Source organism: Pelodiscus sinensis, chromosome 5 (genome assembly GCF_049634645.1).
Source record: "Pelodiscus sinensis isolate JC-2024 chromosome 5, ASM4963464v1, whole genome shotgun sequence".
Taxonomy (NCBI): Eukaryota; Metazoa; Chordata; order Testudines; family Trionychidae; genus Pelodiscus; species Pelodiscus sinensis.
Window position 1 is genome coordinate 122,674,912 of NC_134715.1, and position 15,818 is coordinate 122,690,729.

The 15,818-nt window shown below is 47.5% G+C and overlaps 1 protein-coding gene across 18 annotated transcripts in view; it reads right to left on the bottom strand.

Moving 5' to 3' along the window:
• REEP1 (receptor accessory protein 1) overlaps positions 1-15,818 on the bottom strand; it is a 101,447-nt gene that overhangs the window by 42,912 nt on the left and 42,717 nt on the right. For 17 of the 18 annotated variants that reach the window (XR_012904434.1, XR_012904433.1, XR_012904436.1 and 14 more), the window contains exons 2-5: positions 12,770-12,842; positions 7,784-7,860; positions 4,194-4,314; positions 1,079-1,192 (exon numbers count right to left, since the gene is read on the bottom strand). Coding sequence is in view for 13 of the 18 variants with exons in the window: in XM_025185693.2 (XP_025041478.2) it covers positions 1,079-1,192; positions 4,194-4,314; positions 7,784-7,860; positions 12,770-12,842 (385 nt within the window). In the remaining 5 variants the exon portion in view is untranslated. Of the gene's footprint in view, positions 1-1,078; positions 1,193-4,193; positions 4,315-7,783; positions 7,861-12,769; positions 12,843-13,868; positions 14,177-15,818 lie in introns of those variants that run through there. The other variant, XM_075930949.1, reaches the window with a different exon arrangement.

Sequence of the window (15,818 nt, forward strand, 5' to 3'; positions counted from 1 at the left end):
GCATCAGATGTCCGACTGTCTCTACTGAGATCCTCAGAAACATGCTACTCATCTTGAGAGAGAACAAGAGCGAGAGAGAGTGGGTGGAAGCAGGGGAGATTGGCACAAGAGGTTTGGGGTACTGAGAGCCCCTCACCTGTCTAGCAGTGACTTATATTTTTACCTGGCAGCACAATTGTTCATTTTTTTTAAATGGTGTCCAGCTACTCAAACATCTAGGCCATTTATCAGTCAGATGAGTGGAGGAGCTAAGGAAGAGACAGGTATGCGCTAGCCGGTGCATGGTAGCATCATGGCCTGTGAGAGGACACTGTTAGTCCACCAGAGAAAAGGAAGAGAAAAGGGGTATGTCTCAAAGTTCAAGAGTACTTAGATCTGGGTCCATTTCTCTCTTTAACTGGGCCTGCACACAATAAACTTGGAGCCCAGAGCCATGTGCTTAGAACAACAGATGCTGCACTGATTTTTACCAGCTAAGGATGGTGCCCCTGATATCTTACCATTTATTCCAGCTGAAGTAGGAGATGGAATGGACCTTTGCTTTCGCTACTTGGTAAGGCCACATTTCCCACAGGGGCTGCAGGGGCTTAGCCTTTCTGAAAACCAGGCCTTTATTTTGGTTTCAAAATACGAATCTAGGGACCCAACCTCAGCCCTGAGCTTCAGCTGGAGCAGTTTAACACCTGTTAAAGGCTAACTGCCTTGTCTTCATGGGGATACTAACATGTATTAGCTAGCACTTTCCAGAGATTAGGAGAGACAAGGCCAGAGAGTCCCAGAGCTGAGGACTGAAATAGGGGTCAGGCTCTTTCTAAACATGGTGTGGAGAAACAATTCCCCTTAGCAACAGCTATTTTGGTCTTATCCACTGTCTGTCACATTCAAGTGCTCTCCAGACCATAATTAAGTTATTAAACCTCAATCCCTCTGCAGGATCTTAACCACTGAAAGAATTTTGGACTCTCTTCCCCACTTCCTCCTCTCTGCCCCCATTACGTTGTTACCATTGGTGATGGACCCAGACAGGATTGAGATGCTAATGTCACTGCCCTGTGACCTGTGCTCTCCCGGCTGTTACCTTGGAAGCTGCCATCACGGCTGCCGTTGCTGCGACATTCAGTCCCCGCTTCCCAAAGTGCACGAGGGCGTCATAGCTCCGATCCTTTGCTTGGACGAGGCAGTCATCAATTTCCTGTCAGGCAAAACAAAAAAATCCCACAAGAGTTCAGACCTCCTGCCCCCTCCCTCAAGGGTCAGGCCATCATTCAGACAGGCAGGCAGGGGAGAGATTTACAGCCAGGACTTGAAAAGGAGAAGAGGATGGCAAGGGAGCAGTTGCTTCCACTAAACGCTCTGGGAGTTGCTTTTATCCTATGAGTGGAGAAGTGTTACTGGAGAACAGTGCGGGCTTGCGGCAGAAAACGTACAGTCACGGGGAACAGAGGAGGGGAGCGTCTGGGATTCTGGGCTTTTCTACACTCAATACCATGGTTACCGAAACCATCCAGACTCCTGAGTCGTTCAGGGTTGTCACAGGCTACCGAGCTTTCCCTAGTGAGGTCACAGGTTTGAATTTAGCCCAGAAGCTGTTACACTTGGATGGCCATTTGCTGGCCTGTTTGGTGGTTCCAGCCCTTTCCCTAGCTCATTTGTAGGTAAGTATTTAAAAGACGCCCCGAATAGTTAACTGGTAAAATGATTTGTTTAACCGGTTAAGTGCTGGCTGAGAGAGTGATGGGGGCTACTCCAGCCCCCACTCGCGACAACCAGAGCCAGCGGGGGCTGCTCCAGGACTGCTGCGGCCCTGCCAGCTGGGCCACCATGGGGAGTAGGCTCCGGTTAACCACTCAGCATGCTGGTAAGGCATATGCTTCTCAGTTAACCGGTTACCCTTTAACATCCCTACTTGTAGGCCATCTAAGCAGAGGAGCCCAAGAAGGAGCAAACCTGGGGATTGAACTCCTCACTGCATGTTACAAAGGGCCCCCCTAGAACACAGCTGAGGCTTGTTGGGGTTGCAGTTAGGGGACAGTGAGCACTACCACCCTATGGGCACTGCGTGTTCCATGGCTGTGCAGAGGCTTTTCCATCTCTCCAGCTGCTAGCGTGGCACCCACCAGTAACTATCCTCTTGCTTGTCTCTCAGACGCAGACATGCCACATGATCAACTCCCATGGTCAGACAGTACATTCAAAAGGACCCTTGATGGCCGGGAACTGCTCAGCCACATCCCGGTCCCATCAGCAGATGCTCCCCAGGCAGAGCAACACACGGCCCAAAATACCAGAGCTGGGGAGGTGTGACGTCCTTTCTAGAAGTACTATTCTTGGTGAACGCACCACCTTCCATCCAAAGCTCTCAAAGCACATTAGACACATTAGTGTAATATGCAACGTAGGCAGGAGACAGGAGATGTGTCTCAAGAGCCTACTGCAATTCTTTAGCACAGCTTGGAACAGAGAGCAAAGGAGACTCACTCCCAACCAGTCCCCCCCCTACACACAGACACACCAGTGTAGTTGTGGCCGTGTTGGTCTCAGGATAGTGGAGAGACAGGGCAGGTGGTCACGTCTTTTATTGGGGCAACTGCTGATGGCGAGAGAGAGAAGCTTTCGAAAGGTTCTCTAGGTGTCACAGGTAAATACGAAGCGGAACAGATTGTTTAGCCTAAGTAGGACTCTGTGTTTGTCACAGGTGTCGGAGGAATCACAAACTCCATGACTTCGGCAGCCACCAGTGTAATTGAACCTAGGGCTGCCCAAGCAGTTGACTCCAGGGCTAGCTGCTCAGGTGGCTCCGCAGCCAGCCGCACCTGTTGCTGCTTGGGCAGCTGGCCCAAGGAATGCCTGAGCAATGGCAGGTGCGACTGGCCCCGAGGACTGCCTAAGCAGCAGTCTCAGGGATGGCTGGAGTAGACACTGTTTGGCAGCCGTTGGCAGCTGATGCTGCTGGATTTGCCTCCCCTTCAGCAGCCCCCACTCCCCAGGTTGCTCCTCAGGGATCCCCTCCCAGCAGTGATAACCCGCCTCCCAAGATTTAGTCAGGGTTATTTATAGTACAAATCATGGTCAGGTCACAAGCCATGAATTTTCATTTATTGCCCATGACCTGACCGTGACTTTTACTAAAAACACCTGTGACTGGATCGTAGCCTTAGTCATAAGCAATTATTAAGGAGTTAGCGGGGGAAGGAGGACGTCTACACCACAAAATTAAGTGGCCCTAAATTACGTGGACGTACAGCCACCACAGCAATTGAATGGTCTTTACATGTCCACTCCTGGTGTCAATGGTGCACATCCTCACTAGGGAATGTTTACCCCCATTTAACTGCCAGTACGGGACATTGTGGGATAGTTTCCGAAAAGCAGCAGACAACGTAAGCAATCAACCTAACTACATAGACTTAAGCGCTAAGCTGTTGTGGAGGTGGAGTTATTCATTCGGTGTAGTTGGCAAGTTACCTCGGTGGGAGCTACATTTCAGTGTGGATATGACGTGTTCAGAGAGTTTGTAGACTAGGCCCAAGTTACAGATTGGATTTATGGTTTATTACAACAATCTAACCCACTCACCCAACCGCCCTTTTTGTCCTATGACTGCAGAGGTGTTAAGGAGCCACTCCACCTTAAGTAGTCCCTTACCATACTTATGCTAACCAATCTGTTCTGTCTTCCATATAGCTGTGACACTCAGAGTACCTTTCCCAGACCTAAGGAAGAGTTCTGTGTGACTCAAAAGCTTTCCCCCTCATCAACAGAAGCTGGTCCAATAAGCGACATTAACTCACCGGCCTTGTCATCCCAGCTACACTAACCATTTCCAAACCTGTGAAGTTTGTCATGCTGGGAAGGTCTGTTTCTGGGGTGATATTTTCAGGGAAAACAATATACATGTCTCCCCCTTTCCTAGCTTCCCCAGTGCCCAGACAGAGTTAAGGTATTCTGAATGGGTTCACCAGCTGCTGATACAAAAAAACAAAAAACCACACCCACCCACACACACACCCAACAAACAAACAAACAAACAAACACAAAAAAGAGGTGATGATCAAAGAACCAAAATAAATAAAAGAAAAAGCAGTGACTCATCTTGAGATGAAAGGCATTGATACAGCTGACAGTATGGTAAACATGCTAATTCCATTGCCGGGAGCCATCTACTCAGTTAGGGCATGAACACCTGTAATTACCTTTTCCTTTGAAGACAGTGTTGGATGTACAAATTTCCTATAGAGGAGGCTGGAGCCTTTTGTGTACGGAGATAGCAACCAAGCTACAAAAGCTATTTTCAGTTCATAATAGAATGGAAACCTATGGGAAAACAAAGATGACACAGACTCTTGTTAACTGCTTCTCTGATGATAATAGAAGCCCAAGGCAGTTAGCAATTGGCAGATTCATAGCCTAGAGTGGTTTCTGTCTAACTGAGAGCCCTACCACCCACTTGCTCCAACTTCACTCTCCCCCAGACTCTGGCTGAGCTCTATGCAAAGATTTTTTGGCAGCCAAATAGCAGCAACATTATTTAATAGGGACCTAAACAGTCAATTAAGGGACAGGAGGTGCTGTATGCACAAAGGGGCCAGGGAAGCTGCTTTCACAATGTTCCCAGGCCTTATAGACCTCTACTGATTTATTTATACACCTTTTGTCTCTCTACCTTTCTGCAGTTAAATAGCACTTATCATTGGGCAATCGAACCTTCATTCCTTTCATATTAGGCAGGCCCTGACTTGCTATCTGTGTTTGTACAGTGTGCAGCATAATCGGGCCCAATCTTCCCTGGGGACTTTTGGCACTACTGTAATATTCACAGAATAATCACTAATACCGCGGATGTTCCAGTTCTAACCACACGTGTCCTTCGCCTTTGTTTTGCGAGCAGCACTGAGAATTTTCAAAAAATCTAACATCGTCTGCCCGTTTTCTTGTCTCATTTCCCTCAGCTAAGGATGTGTCTACACTGTGACTAGGGGGTGTGTGATTGCATGTTATCCAGGCCCACCCAAGCTAGTTTTAAGCTAGCGAGCTCGGGTACGAAGCAGGGAAGTCACAGCAGCCCAGGGTTGGAACGTGACATGATTACTTGTGTGTGTAGCACGAGCCACAGCCTGCGCTGGTGCATCCTCACTGCTGCTCTGGTAAACAAGCTAGCTCGACGAAAGCTAGCTCAGGTCTGCAGTCACACCTCCTGGATCAGGCCCAAATGAGTTAAAAAGGGACACACTGACGTACCCACATAATTCCTCCAGATTTTGTGTGAGGGTGAGCCTCCTGAAACTCCCATTGAAAAGAGTGCTCCCCTCAGGTGATTGGACTTATAGGTCTGGGTCCTTGTGGAGTATCTACACTGCACTGTAACTCAAAATAAGAGACATAATTTGAGCTATGCACATTGCGTATCTTATTGCAATGCTATTTCGAAATAGCTTATTTTGTCATTTGGCACTGCCTACACAGCACCAAATTTTTAAATAAAGCGCTATTCCAAAACGTCCCTTACTCCTCGTAGAATGAGGTTTACAGCAGTGGTCCCCAACCTTTTGGGGCTGTTGGGCGCTTGCACCAGGCACCCGGGCACCCGGGCCCCGGGGTGCAAGAATGGCTCGGGCCGGCCCTGGTCACTAGGCGGGCACACATAAATACTCCGGCGGGCATCATGGCACCCACGGGCATCGTGTTGGGGACCCCTGGTTTACAGGGATATCGGAGTAGCAAGCCCAAAATAAGACACGGGATAGCTATTTTGGGATACTCTGGTATCCCGAAATAGCGTTGCAGTGTAGATGAACTCTAGGAACTACATGCATAAGGATTAAGAACTTGATGCAAAGCCCATTGACATCTCTGATTCTATAGACTTTGGATCAAGCTGTATAAGAGTGGTGAACACATGCCTGAAGTTAGGTTACCTATCTAAGGGTGCATCTACACAGCAGTGTTATTTCAGTATAACAGCCATTATTTCGCAATAATAATGCGAGTGTCTACACAGCAATTCCATTATTTCAAATCAGCTCCTCCCCAGGGCCATTCAAAGCAATTACTCCCCAGTGTCTCCTGGGGCTCTAAATCGAGGAAGCACGTCCACATTAGGGAAGCCTGCTTTGGACTAATTTTGAGGCTTCCCTGTACTGTAGACATGCTATTTCAAAATAAGCTATTTCAGAGTATTTCTTCCAGAATAGCTTATTTTGAAATAAGCATGCAGTGTAGACGTACTCTGAAAGGCCTAAACCAAAGCCCACAGGAGTTTTTCCCCTTACGTCAACGGGCTCTGGGTTCATTCCTAAGTGGCCTCATTTGCAGAGATGCTGAGTACTCAAAGCTTCTCTTGACCTCGGCACCCCAGTTTAACAATGGCCTGTGTTCCTCCTCTTCTAATCCCAGCATGAGAACAACCTGGAAGGAAGCTGCTGGGCTCTTTTGCAAACAAGATTGTCACTTTCCTCTGTCTACTCTCTACACCCCGGAGTATCTATCCCAAAGGAAAAAGGACAGAGCAGGAGCGAACAACACAGCCTCTGTTGGAACCTACTGCTGTGTAGGCACAGAGAGGCCTGTAACACACAACGTGCTACCGCCCCAGCTAAAAAACAGTGGTGGATCTCTAGCTCCAGCTTTAGTAGCTCATATTTCTAGCTCTGGCAATCCCCAGTTTGGTCCCCGTATGGTAGCCAAAAATAGCAGCTCTCTTAACTGAGGCTGCAACAGACTTGTTGTCTGTGGATCAGGCACAGAGGGGCACATGCAACACACAATAACCACTGGGTTACAGTAGGGATCAGACAATTCTTAGGAAGGAAAAAAAAGGAATTTGTCTTTGTGACATAGTGGGGGGCTGTCTTCTCTGTAACTCGGTGTCCCCACCTGGATGTGCTGTGAGGTGTGATTCCCACTGACTCACCCACATGTGTATTGGCTCAGACACCTAATCCCAGCCTGATCAGTTAACAAGGCTCTTCCCAGAGGGAGACATAAAGGAAAGGAGGCGGAGGCGGAGACAACCACCTCGCTGGGGGGCAGGGCCTGGGAGATGGGCAATCAGAGTATGGGGAAGCATAGAGGAAGGAGACTAAAAACCAGTATAGGGGATTCAGGGGCCTGTGAACCCTTCCCCCCAAGGGAACTAGGGCTGTTGGCCTATCCTATGCCTACATCAAACCTACGCTGTGCTGTATCTTGGAGAAGCAATAAACCCATTTTTACTCTACTGGCTGGAGGAGAGTCACATCTGGCTGCAGATGGGGGTGCAGGGTGGGGGGGCTCCTCGACACGCAGTCAGTCTTATTGTTTGTATCCTTCTCCTCCTTCATCTCTTCCTTCTCCACGTCCCTTTCCCCCACTTTCTCTGCCTCTTTCCCTTTTCCCCTCACTGGCGTTTCCCTCTTTGACTGACACATTCCACCCTTTCTGTAAGAACCCTGGATAGTCCCAACTTTTGCACCAAAGGGTCACAGCAAAGACGACTGCTGACTCAGCCATCCTCTGTTGTCAGGGACAGACCTTCATCAAACTCTCCCCTGTTCCAACCCCTTTCTCACTGGCATCTGCACGGCTCCCCTGACATCAGTATTTTCCAACCCCTAAATCCGGCAGCAATGAGAGAGGAAGTGCTGGTCGTCCAAGCAAAACATGCTGTGCACCTGACATTTAACCCTTTGCACAGGAAGAGCCACAGCCTTTCAGTCCACTCCCTGGAGCTCTGTTCCCTTATAAACACTTCTGCTTCCCTCCCTGTCTCATTACAAATGCCCTACCTCCCTCTGATGATGCTCACCAGCAAAGGAAGAGATCTGTGAAAGTCTCAGCTGTCGTGAAGAGTGCAAATATGATCCAGTACATCATCCATTTTACCTGAAAATTGAAATCAGTTGTTGTGTAACTATGTGGTTCTAGAAAGGCACAAATGTACAGTGAGGGTGTTTTACTCATCTGCGGTACAGCACCTTTCACCTGGGGATCTCAAAGTTCATCCCATCCGCACTTGCCTGGGGATATTCCCGTGTGACAAGAAAGCCTCTGAAATCTGCCGTGCAGGTACCAGGCTTTGCCAGGTGACCCCAGCAAGTTGTCACATACGTGCCTCCCACTACACAAGTCAGAGACATGCAGAAGCCCACGTGAAGAAGAACTGTGTTCCTTAGCATCCTTTTAACCCAAAGACAAAGCATCCCGATTCACTGCTCAGATTCTGCCAGGAGTTTCGGCTGCAGCATTGCTGCCTGGCTGAGAAGGTGATTTAGACACATAGTTTGATAACACTAGAACATACAGCTGATGCCATATAACAGTGTTCCTCAACCTTTTTTTTTTATAAAATACCCCTTTTAAAAAATTATAAGTACCCCCAGTTCCTAGTTTTCAGACACACATTTTTTTTCCTATTATTGCAACACATTTGTTTAAACAGCTTAATCATAGCCAGGCGGGCGACGACATTTTTGGGTGTAAAAAGTACAAAAATAATAAAGCGCTGTAAAACTTAGATCAAAAATGTTCTCCAAATTTCAGTTGTGTTGACGTGCCCCCCAGACTTCTCTCAAGTACCCCTAAGCCTAAGAGTACTCGTATCAATGGTTGAGAAACACTGCCATATAACGTCCCGCTTCATCTGCAAATCCAAGTACAACCCTGCTATCATGTTACCTTGTGCTGTGATCCCATCAGCTCATGCCCTAAAATCAGGGTTAGGTTAGATCAATACATGGATGAAAGATTGCCAGGAAAAGATGCTTATGATGCACTAGCTCGCACTCTTGAATAAGCATCAGCTTACCCAAGTTGGCTGGCAGGCAGAGGTGTGCTATCGATGCTCTCTCAGATGACATATGTAATCCACACCTACTCAGTGTAACATACGGCCGCAGAAAGAAGTGGGTGAGCCTGCTACGGCCTTAGCTAACAGAGGTGGGTCTTTTAGCTTAGGCAGTAAGTAGAGGCTTTTAGCTTTGGAGGTCAAGGCTGTTGCAGGCTCATCAACCTCTATATAGGGACCAGCTATGACAAGAGGGAGTCAGAGTCCCATACAGAATGGGTGGGGGTTACTCATACATAGTTGTGATCCTAACCATTTGTGGGTAGAGGTCCCCTGGGACTTGATATAAGAGAAGGGAGGTCAGCTGTAGTGTCTTTGCAGTTAGGCAAAACAGGCTTAACTTATCTAAATACTCTATGACAGGGTAAAAAAGCCAGCAAGGTGTTACCAGCTACCTGTCTGTTCTATGACTCAGCAAGGTTTTCAGGGAAAAGCACTTTTTCTTTCTGGTGGCTGAGAGAGGCAAGAGCCTCAGACCTTGTTGGTCAGGGAATTGCTTTATTTTGAGTTCTTTATGTGTTAGGGTGTTTGAACATAAAATTGTGTCTTGAGGCAGGGGTATGAAATGGATTCGGGGTAATACTCATTTTTCTCCTTGGCTGACGAGATAGCCCACCAGCTAACATGCCCCTGCCACTTCAACGGACACAACATTCTTCTTAATTTCCCACCTTAAACCATATCACAGTGTTGTTGCATCACACCCAGAGGTGGTTGCTTTTTGGTTGTGGTCAGGAAACACATTTTCCATCTCCAGAGATGATGTTAATAACGATGGAGGGGTTTTTAAAGTTTTCACTGAAAAACTGGAAGGCTGAAAACTTCTTGGGTTTTTGTTTGTTCTGATTTTTGGCAACAAAATCACAAAATGCTTTAACCAGTTGGGTGAATATTTTTTGTTTCACTGAAAATTTTTGCCTGACTGGCTGAATTTTTTCAGTTGACAAAAACAAGTCAAATGTTTTTTTTCAATACATTGTTGAATATGATATTTCCCAGAGATAGTCCCATTTTGCCAAAAAAGCCATTGTTTAATTGAAAAATATATTGTGAACAAAATCGTGTGACCAGCTCCCCTCAGGACACCTTAGGAACCTCACAGAGGTGCTACTAAGCTTAATTAAGTAATACTTGTAAAGCACTTCAAGGGTACGTCTAAACTACATGGCTCCATTGATGGAGCCATGTAGATTTGTTTGTTTGGCAAAGGGAAAGAAGCTGCGATTTAAATAATCGCAGCTTAATTTAAATTTAAATGGCTGCCGCGCTGAGCCGACAAACAGCTGATCAGCTGTTTGTTGGCTCAGCGCACTAGTATGGACGCTCCCCTGCCGACATGAAAGCCCTTTATCGACCTCCCCGGTAAACCTCATCCTACGAGGCATAACAGGGAGGTCGATAAAGGGCTTTAAGGTCGGCGTGGGAGCGTCCAGACTAGTGCGCTGAGCCAACAAACAGCTGATCAGCTGCTTGTCGGCTCAGCGCGGCAGCCATTTAAATTTAAATGAAGCCGCAATTATTTAAATCGCGGCTTCATTTCCTTTTGCCGATCAGCCTAATCTACATGGCTCCATCGATGGAGCAATGTAGTTTAGACACACCTAAGAGTCAGAGGTCTTGTCAACACCAAAAAGATGTACTCTGGTAACTCAACCAGAATAATTATGCAGTACCACTCCTAGCAGTCCTTGTCCACACTTGGTTTGCTAGTCAGGAGGGCTACACTGGCAAACCCCAACCAATCTCCTGGTGGAGATGCAGTTATTTTTCCAGGAGTTCTTTCGCCAATATAATACACCGGTTCCCCAAACAGAATAAGCTATACTGGCAAAAGTTGGGGTTTTTTGTCCATGTAACAGCATCTACACTAGGACTTTTGCTGGCATAGCTATATCAGTTTGGGAAGGGGAGAGGTAATGTTGCCATAGGAATGTTGGCAAAACTTTTAAATATAGACTAAACCCCAGTGTGGATGCAGTATATCAGAGTAAAGGTGCTTTATACTGGTATAACTATTCCCATATAGGAAAGGAATAAGCTATACTGGTAAAAGGTACCTTTATATTGATGTAACATCATCCATCCAAGGTAGGGTTGCCAGCTTTCTAGTTGCAGAAAACCAAACACCCTTGCATTGCCTAGAGGCTCACTCCATCCCCCTCCTTCCATCGCTCACTTGCTCATTTTCATAGGCCTGGGGCAGAGGTTGGGGTGCAGGAGGAAGCTCCAGCCGAGGATGTGGGCTCTGAGGTGGGGCCAGAGATGAAGGGTTTGGTGTACAGGACGGGGGTCTGGGCTGGAGCAGGTGGTTATGGTGTCGGCAGATGTGCAGACTCTGAGAGGGTCTGGGTATGAATGGGGGTGCCGAGCTGGGGCGGAGGGTTGGAGCATGGATGGGGGTTCAGGATGTGGGCTCTGGGCAGCACTGACCCCAGACAGCTCCTGAAAAGTGGCAACATGTCTCTCCAGCTCCTAGATGGAGAAGCAGCCAGTGGTTCCACATGCTGTCCCCACCTGCCAGCACACTCCTGCAGTTCCCATTGGCCGTGGTTCCCAGCCAATGAGAGCTGCGGAACTGGTGCTCAGGGTGGAGCAGCGCACAGAGCCCCCATAGCCACCCTTATGCCTAAGAGCCAGAGGGACATGTCAGATGCTTCCCAGGACCTGCACAGAGCTAGGTAGGGAGCTGTCAGCCCTGCCTAAGCTGCTAATCAGACTTTTAATGGCTCAGTCAGTGGTGCTGACCAGAGCTGCTAGGACCCCTTTAAAGATCAGGTGTTCTAGGCAAAAACCAGACATTTGGCAACCCTATCCCAAGGATAGAACTATACTGGTTAAAGAAAAAACACACCGCTAACTGACCTAGCTCTAACAAAGCAACTTCCAAGCGCAGACCAGGCCTCTAGCTGAAGGTGATCTACAAATGGAGACTATTATTACTAGCTATGGGTTGGTGATGTTATTTGAACTGCCAGCGTGTCAAAGGGGATTTATGCAGCCGGAGAGGTGCAGCCGGGTCAGCACTGCAGGTACATTTCTGCCTCACATACCTGGCACATCTGCCAGGCCTCGTCTGGTTGACTTACAATGCTCCAGACAAGTTAATGCTTTCAGACAGAAAGTCCTAACCTCACCATGGAAACGCTCGACTGGAAGAATCTCAATAGCCACTCCAAGTCGCAGCCCGACACCGCGCTAAGGACATGCTAAGATCCGCAAAGCTGTCCCTGAGACATGGCAAAGGGGCTTATCATTGTTGAAATGCTCAGATATTTTTAGAGTAAATACCTGAAGGCTCTGCAGTGTTCAGTACAGTGTAGATAGAAAACAAGACTGTGTCAAGCGCCACAGACCCTATGGGAGACAGAAGTGGCCCTTGTAGGTCTTGTTTCTCCCACTTCCACTCTCCCTGCACCAGGAGACGCTAGGACCCAGAGGCATTCTCCTAGGACAGCTCCACCCATTTGCCTGCCAAAAGTTTATATAAAGAGGCCATTCCACTACGGGGGGTGGGGGGGGGTGGGGGGGGGCTGGCTGTTGCTTTGGAGAGAAAGAGATTCACAATCATATGTACTTTTGGTTTGCTTATTCCGCTGCAAACCCTGCTTTGAGAGAACAGCCACAGAGAGGCTGTACAGTATTTTGTTTTGCTCTCCTACAATGTAAAAAGCAAAGCATGATTGCATCTTAGGTAGGGGAATTGAGCACCTTTTGAAAATCAGCCATACGAGCACAACTACGCCACTGCATGGAGGCATAAGCAATTTGAACTAGGTAGAGAACCCAAGTCTCCTGACTTTCAGTTTAGGGCCCCTATTCATCAGCCTATGTGTCAGATTCCCACCACACACCTTCATTTACAAGCTCACCTGGAATGCAGGTAGCAACTTTAAAATGCGACGATCAGAGACCATAAAATATAGCACAGGAAATAAAAGCGTTACTTACATATTCTTTAATATCCTTTGATTTTACAGCTTTGTAAGAATAATATGCAGGATAAAGAGTGCCAAATATAATCCTGAAAGAAAAAAAAGAAATGGAGAAGCTTGATTTTCTGACATGGGGAAATCTTTTTTCCGTCTGTTAGCTGCATTTCTTAACAACTGTCTGATCTAGGTTCTACAATACACCATGCACTGCATTCCACAGTGGTCTGTATTACAGGGCTGGTCCTGCCTCACTAACAATTTTGCCATTGATTTTACATGGAGCAGGAAATTGTTTTCCCTTTTTTGTGGCTCTCACTTTGAGGCTTCATTACCCTTCATAGGCAGCTCCCTCTGAAAAGTATCAAAAAGAGTCACGCATCAGCATGAAAACAGTCCAAAACATACCCAAAGTCCAAAAAACATACCCAAAGGTAAATGTAATCTTAAAGTAATCTATAATGACACAGCAAAGAAGGCTGATTAGTTGCTTTTAGAAATGAGACAAAATGGGAACCATTTATCTGAAATCTCCAGCCCCAAAAATTTAAAGAGGAAAAGGGACAAAAAGGGGTTCAAATGACACCTGTTTTTGGTTTGACAACATTAGAACCCAATCCAGCTTTCAGATCAGGGCAGAAAGAATCCTCCATAGCCCCTTTGACTTCAACTCTAAAACCTCACAGTTTTTCCCCTCTGAAAGAGACACTGCCCAGTTCAAAATCATAGAGCTGTAAAAAGAATCCTTAAGCTACTAATAAGCATCTTAGATTTTAAAAAGCGAGGGAATGTTTACAAAACTCAGCACAAATAATGAAGACGAAAGGACTCCTTTTCTCTTCACTATTTGTGCTGCGTGCTCCCTTTGATCATCATCTCTTTAAGTGTCAACCCCAAAAATAGGCTACTCATTTCCATTTGCTCCTAGAGAGGTTTTAGCCAGTTTACCCTGCGACTTCAGTTTTCAATCCCAGCACTGCAGTATCCTGAGCAGGGGAATGTTTACTGAGTTTTTAAATAATGTTTCCACTGGACTTTTCCTTAATTTCAGGTAAACATTTCTTAGGGTTTACACATGTTCATTGTTTCAAAACCTAAACACAGAGAGCCATACTCACCTGATATTAGCCTTTCCATATTGCCACTAGATTCCCCTGCCAACTGACTCACATGCATTTATGTCCAGTTCATGGAGGAGAGATTGAACATTTACTTTCCTCTATGCAGCACACAATTGTCCCCACCAGAGCTGTCCCGGGGAAAGCATTTGCCAAAGAACACAGTGAGACGGCACACTCTCTTGATTTGCAAAGCTAGCGCAATTTGCTGGGCATTCATCATGCCTACTGTAGCATAATTTAACAAAACCCAGAGCATGATGCAGACTTCAGAAAAGCAGCCCCATAGTGAGGTTCAGAAAGAGCAGCTATAAACTGGGAGCACTGAAGTTATTTTGTTCATCAGAGATGTGCTGTATGGAGAGATTAGATAATATGCCCAGAGAGAAGATTCTGGGAAAACACTTTCATTGTTCTCCCTGGAAATATTTTAGCAAACAGCAGCACTGGTTAAGGCAAGGGAGATACACAGACAATGGCCCTGCCCCTATTCTCATTGAAGCTAAACAGCAAACTTTCCACTGACATCAGTGGTAGTGGGACCCAGTCCAACGAAGAAAATGCTAAAAGAGGCAGAGTTTCTCTGCACAGCTCAGAAAAAACAACCATGCACATAAATGAGTTCCTCCTCTCCACACACACCTTATTTATAAGAGATCCTCATTTCTGTCCCAACCCATTTCCCTTCCTCCCTGGGCTGGTTGCTCTCTCACACCCGTTTCCTGCAGAGATTCCAACATCTGATTATTTATATTTTCTTCCACAGTTTATGCCAATGATAAAAACTAACTTGGTCTTAGAGGCAAATGAGTTTACAGGAACTCTGGAACACAGTTATATATGGCAAATACTTGGAAAGTTTCCTGAGGGGGAAGAGAAGCCCTTACTATTTTGTTTATGCAAAGTATACATGATAATTAATGGGCTTATATGCCTTTCTGTGGTGGTTATCCATATATTTTAGAGAGTGCGTGCATCTGCCTGCCTGAGTGTCCATTTGTTCCATCAAATTTGGGATGCAGCTTCCTCTTACCCTAACTTAAAGCAAGGTCAAGGTTTGGTTGTGCCAGGAAAATGAGAAGTGCCTGGAATGGGAATGGTTTCAAAACATGGAAAGGGAGGGGGCAGAGAGGAGGGATGTGAGTGGCTACTGGGGCAGTGAGCATGGAAAACGTCATACTGCAGAGTCCCTCACCCACCGGCCTCCCCCAGAGCCTCATCCCCCTGGACCAGATGAAGGTGGGAGGAAGGGGTCACTGGAGACCTTGCCACCTGCAGACCAGCTGCAGGGCTGGGGGGCAACTGGAAGCCTTGTCCCCCTGGACCAGCTGCAGGGCTGGGAAGTGCAGCTAGAGGCCTCATCCCCTCCCCTCTGGATCAGCTACAGGCCAGGGGTGAGCTGCTGCATGCCCCTTTGCCCTCAACCCACAGGCAGACTGCAGCCCAGAGCTGGCCTCCAGAGCCTCAACCCACCCCCAGACAAGCTGCAGGGAGGGAGGGAGCAGCTGCATGTCAGGTCTGGCCCCCAGAGCCCTGTCTCACCTCTAGACAGCTGCAGGGTGGTGGGAAGGGGAGGGGGAGCTGGAGCTGTGACCCACCCCCAGCTGCTGTAGAGCAGGTGGGGGCAGCTGGTGGCTGGGGCTAGCCCATGGAGCCCGTCCCAGGCAAGCTGGAAGTCAGGTTGGCGCCCAAGACCCAGCTGCCGTAGAGGAGTCACCACCTGGAAAGTGCAGCCCCAGCTCCTCTGGAGGAGCCACCAGACTGAGTGCAACCCTATCCCTCTGGGACAACCCACCCCCGAAGCAGAGTCACCTGGATTCAAATGTGCCCGTTGGGTGTTACACCTTCATGCGTCTTCACAATACAGCGCCTGCCTCCTGCACCCCTATTCTGGTGTCTTACAACGTCTCGTCTCTTCCCAAATGCAGATACCGCAGTGGGGCTTGTGAC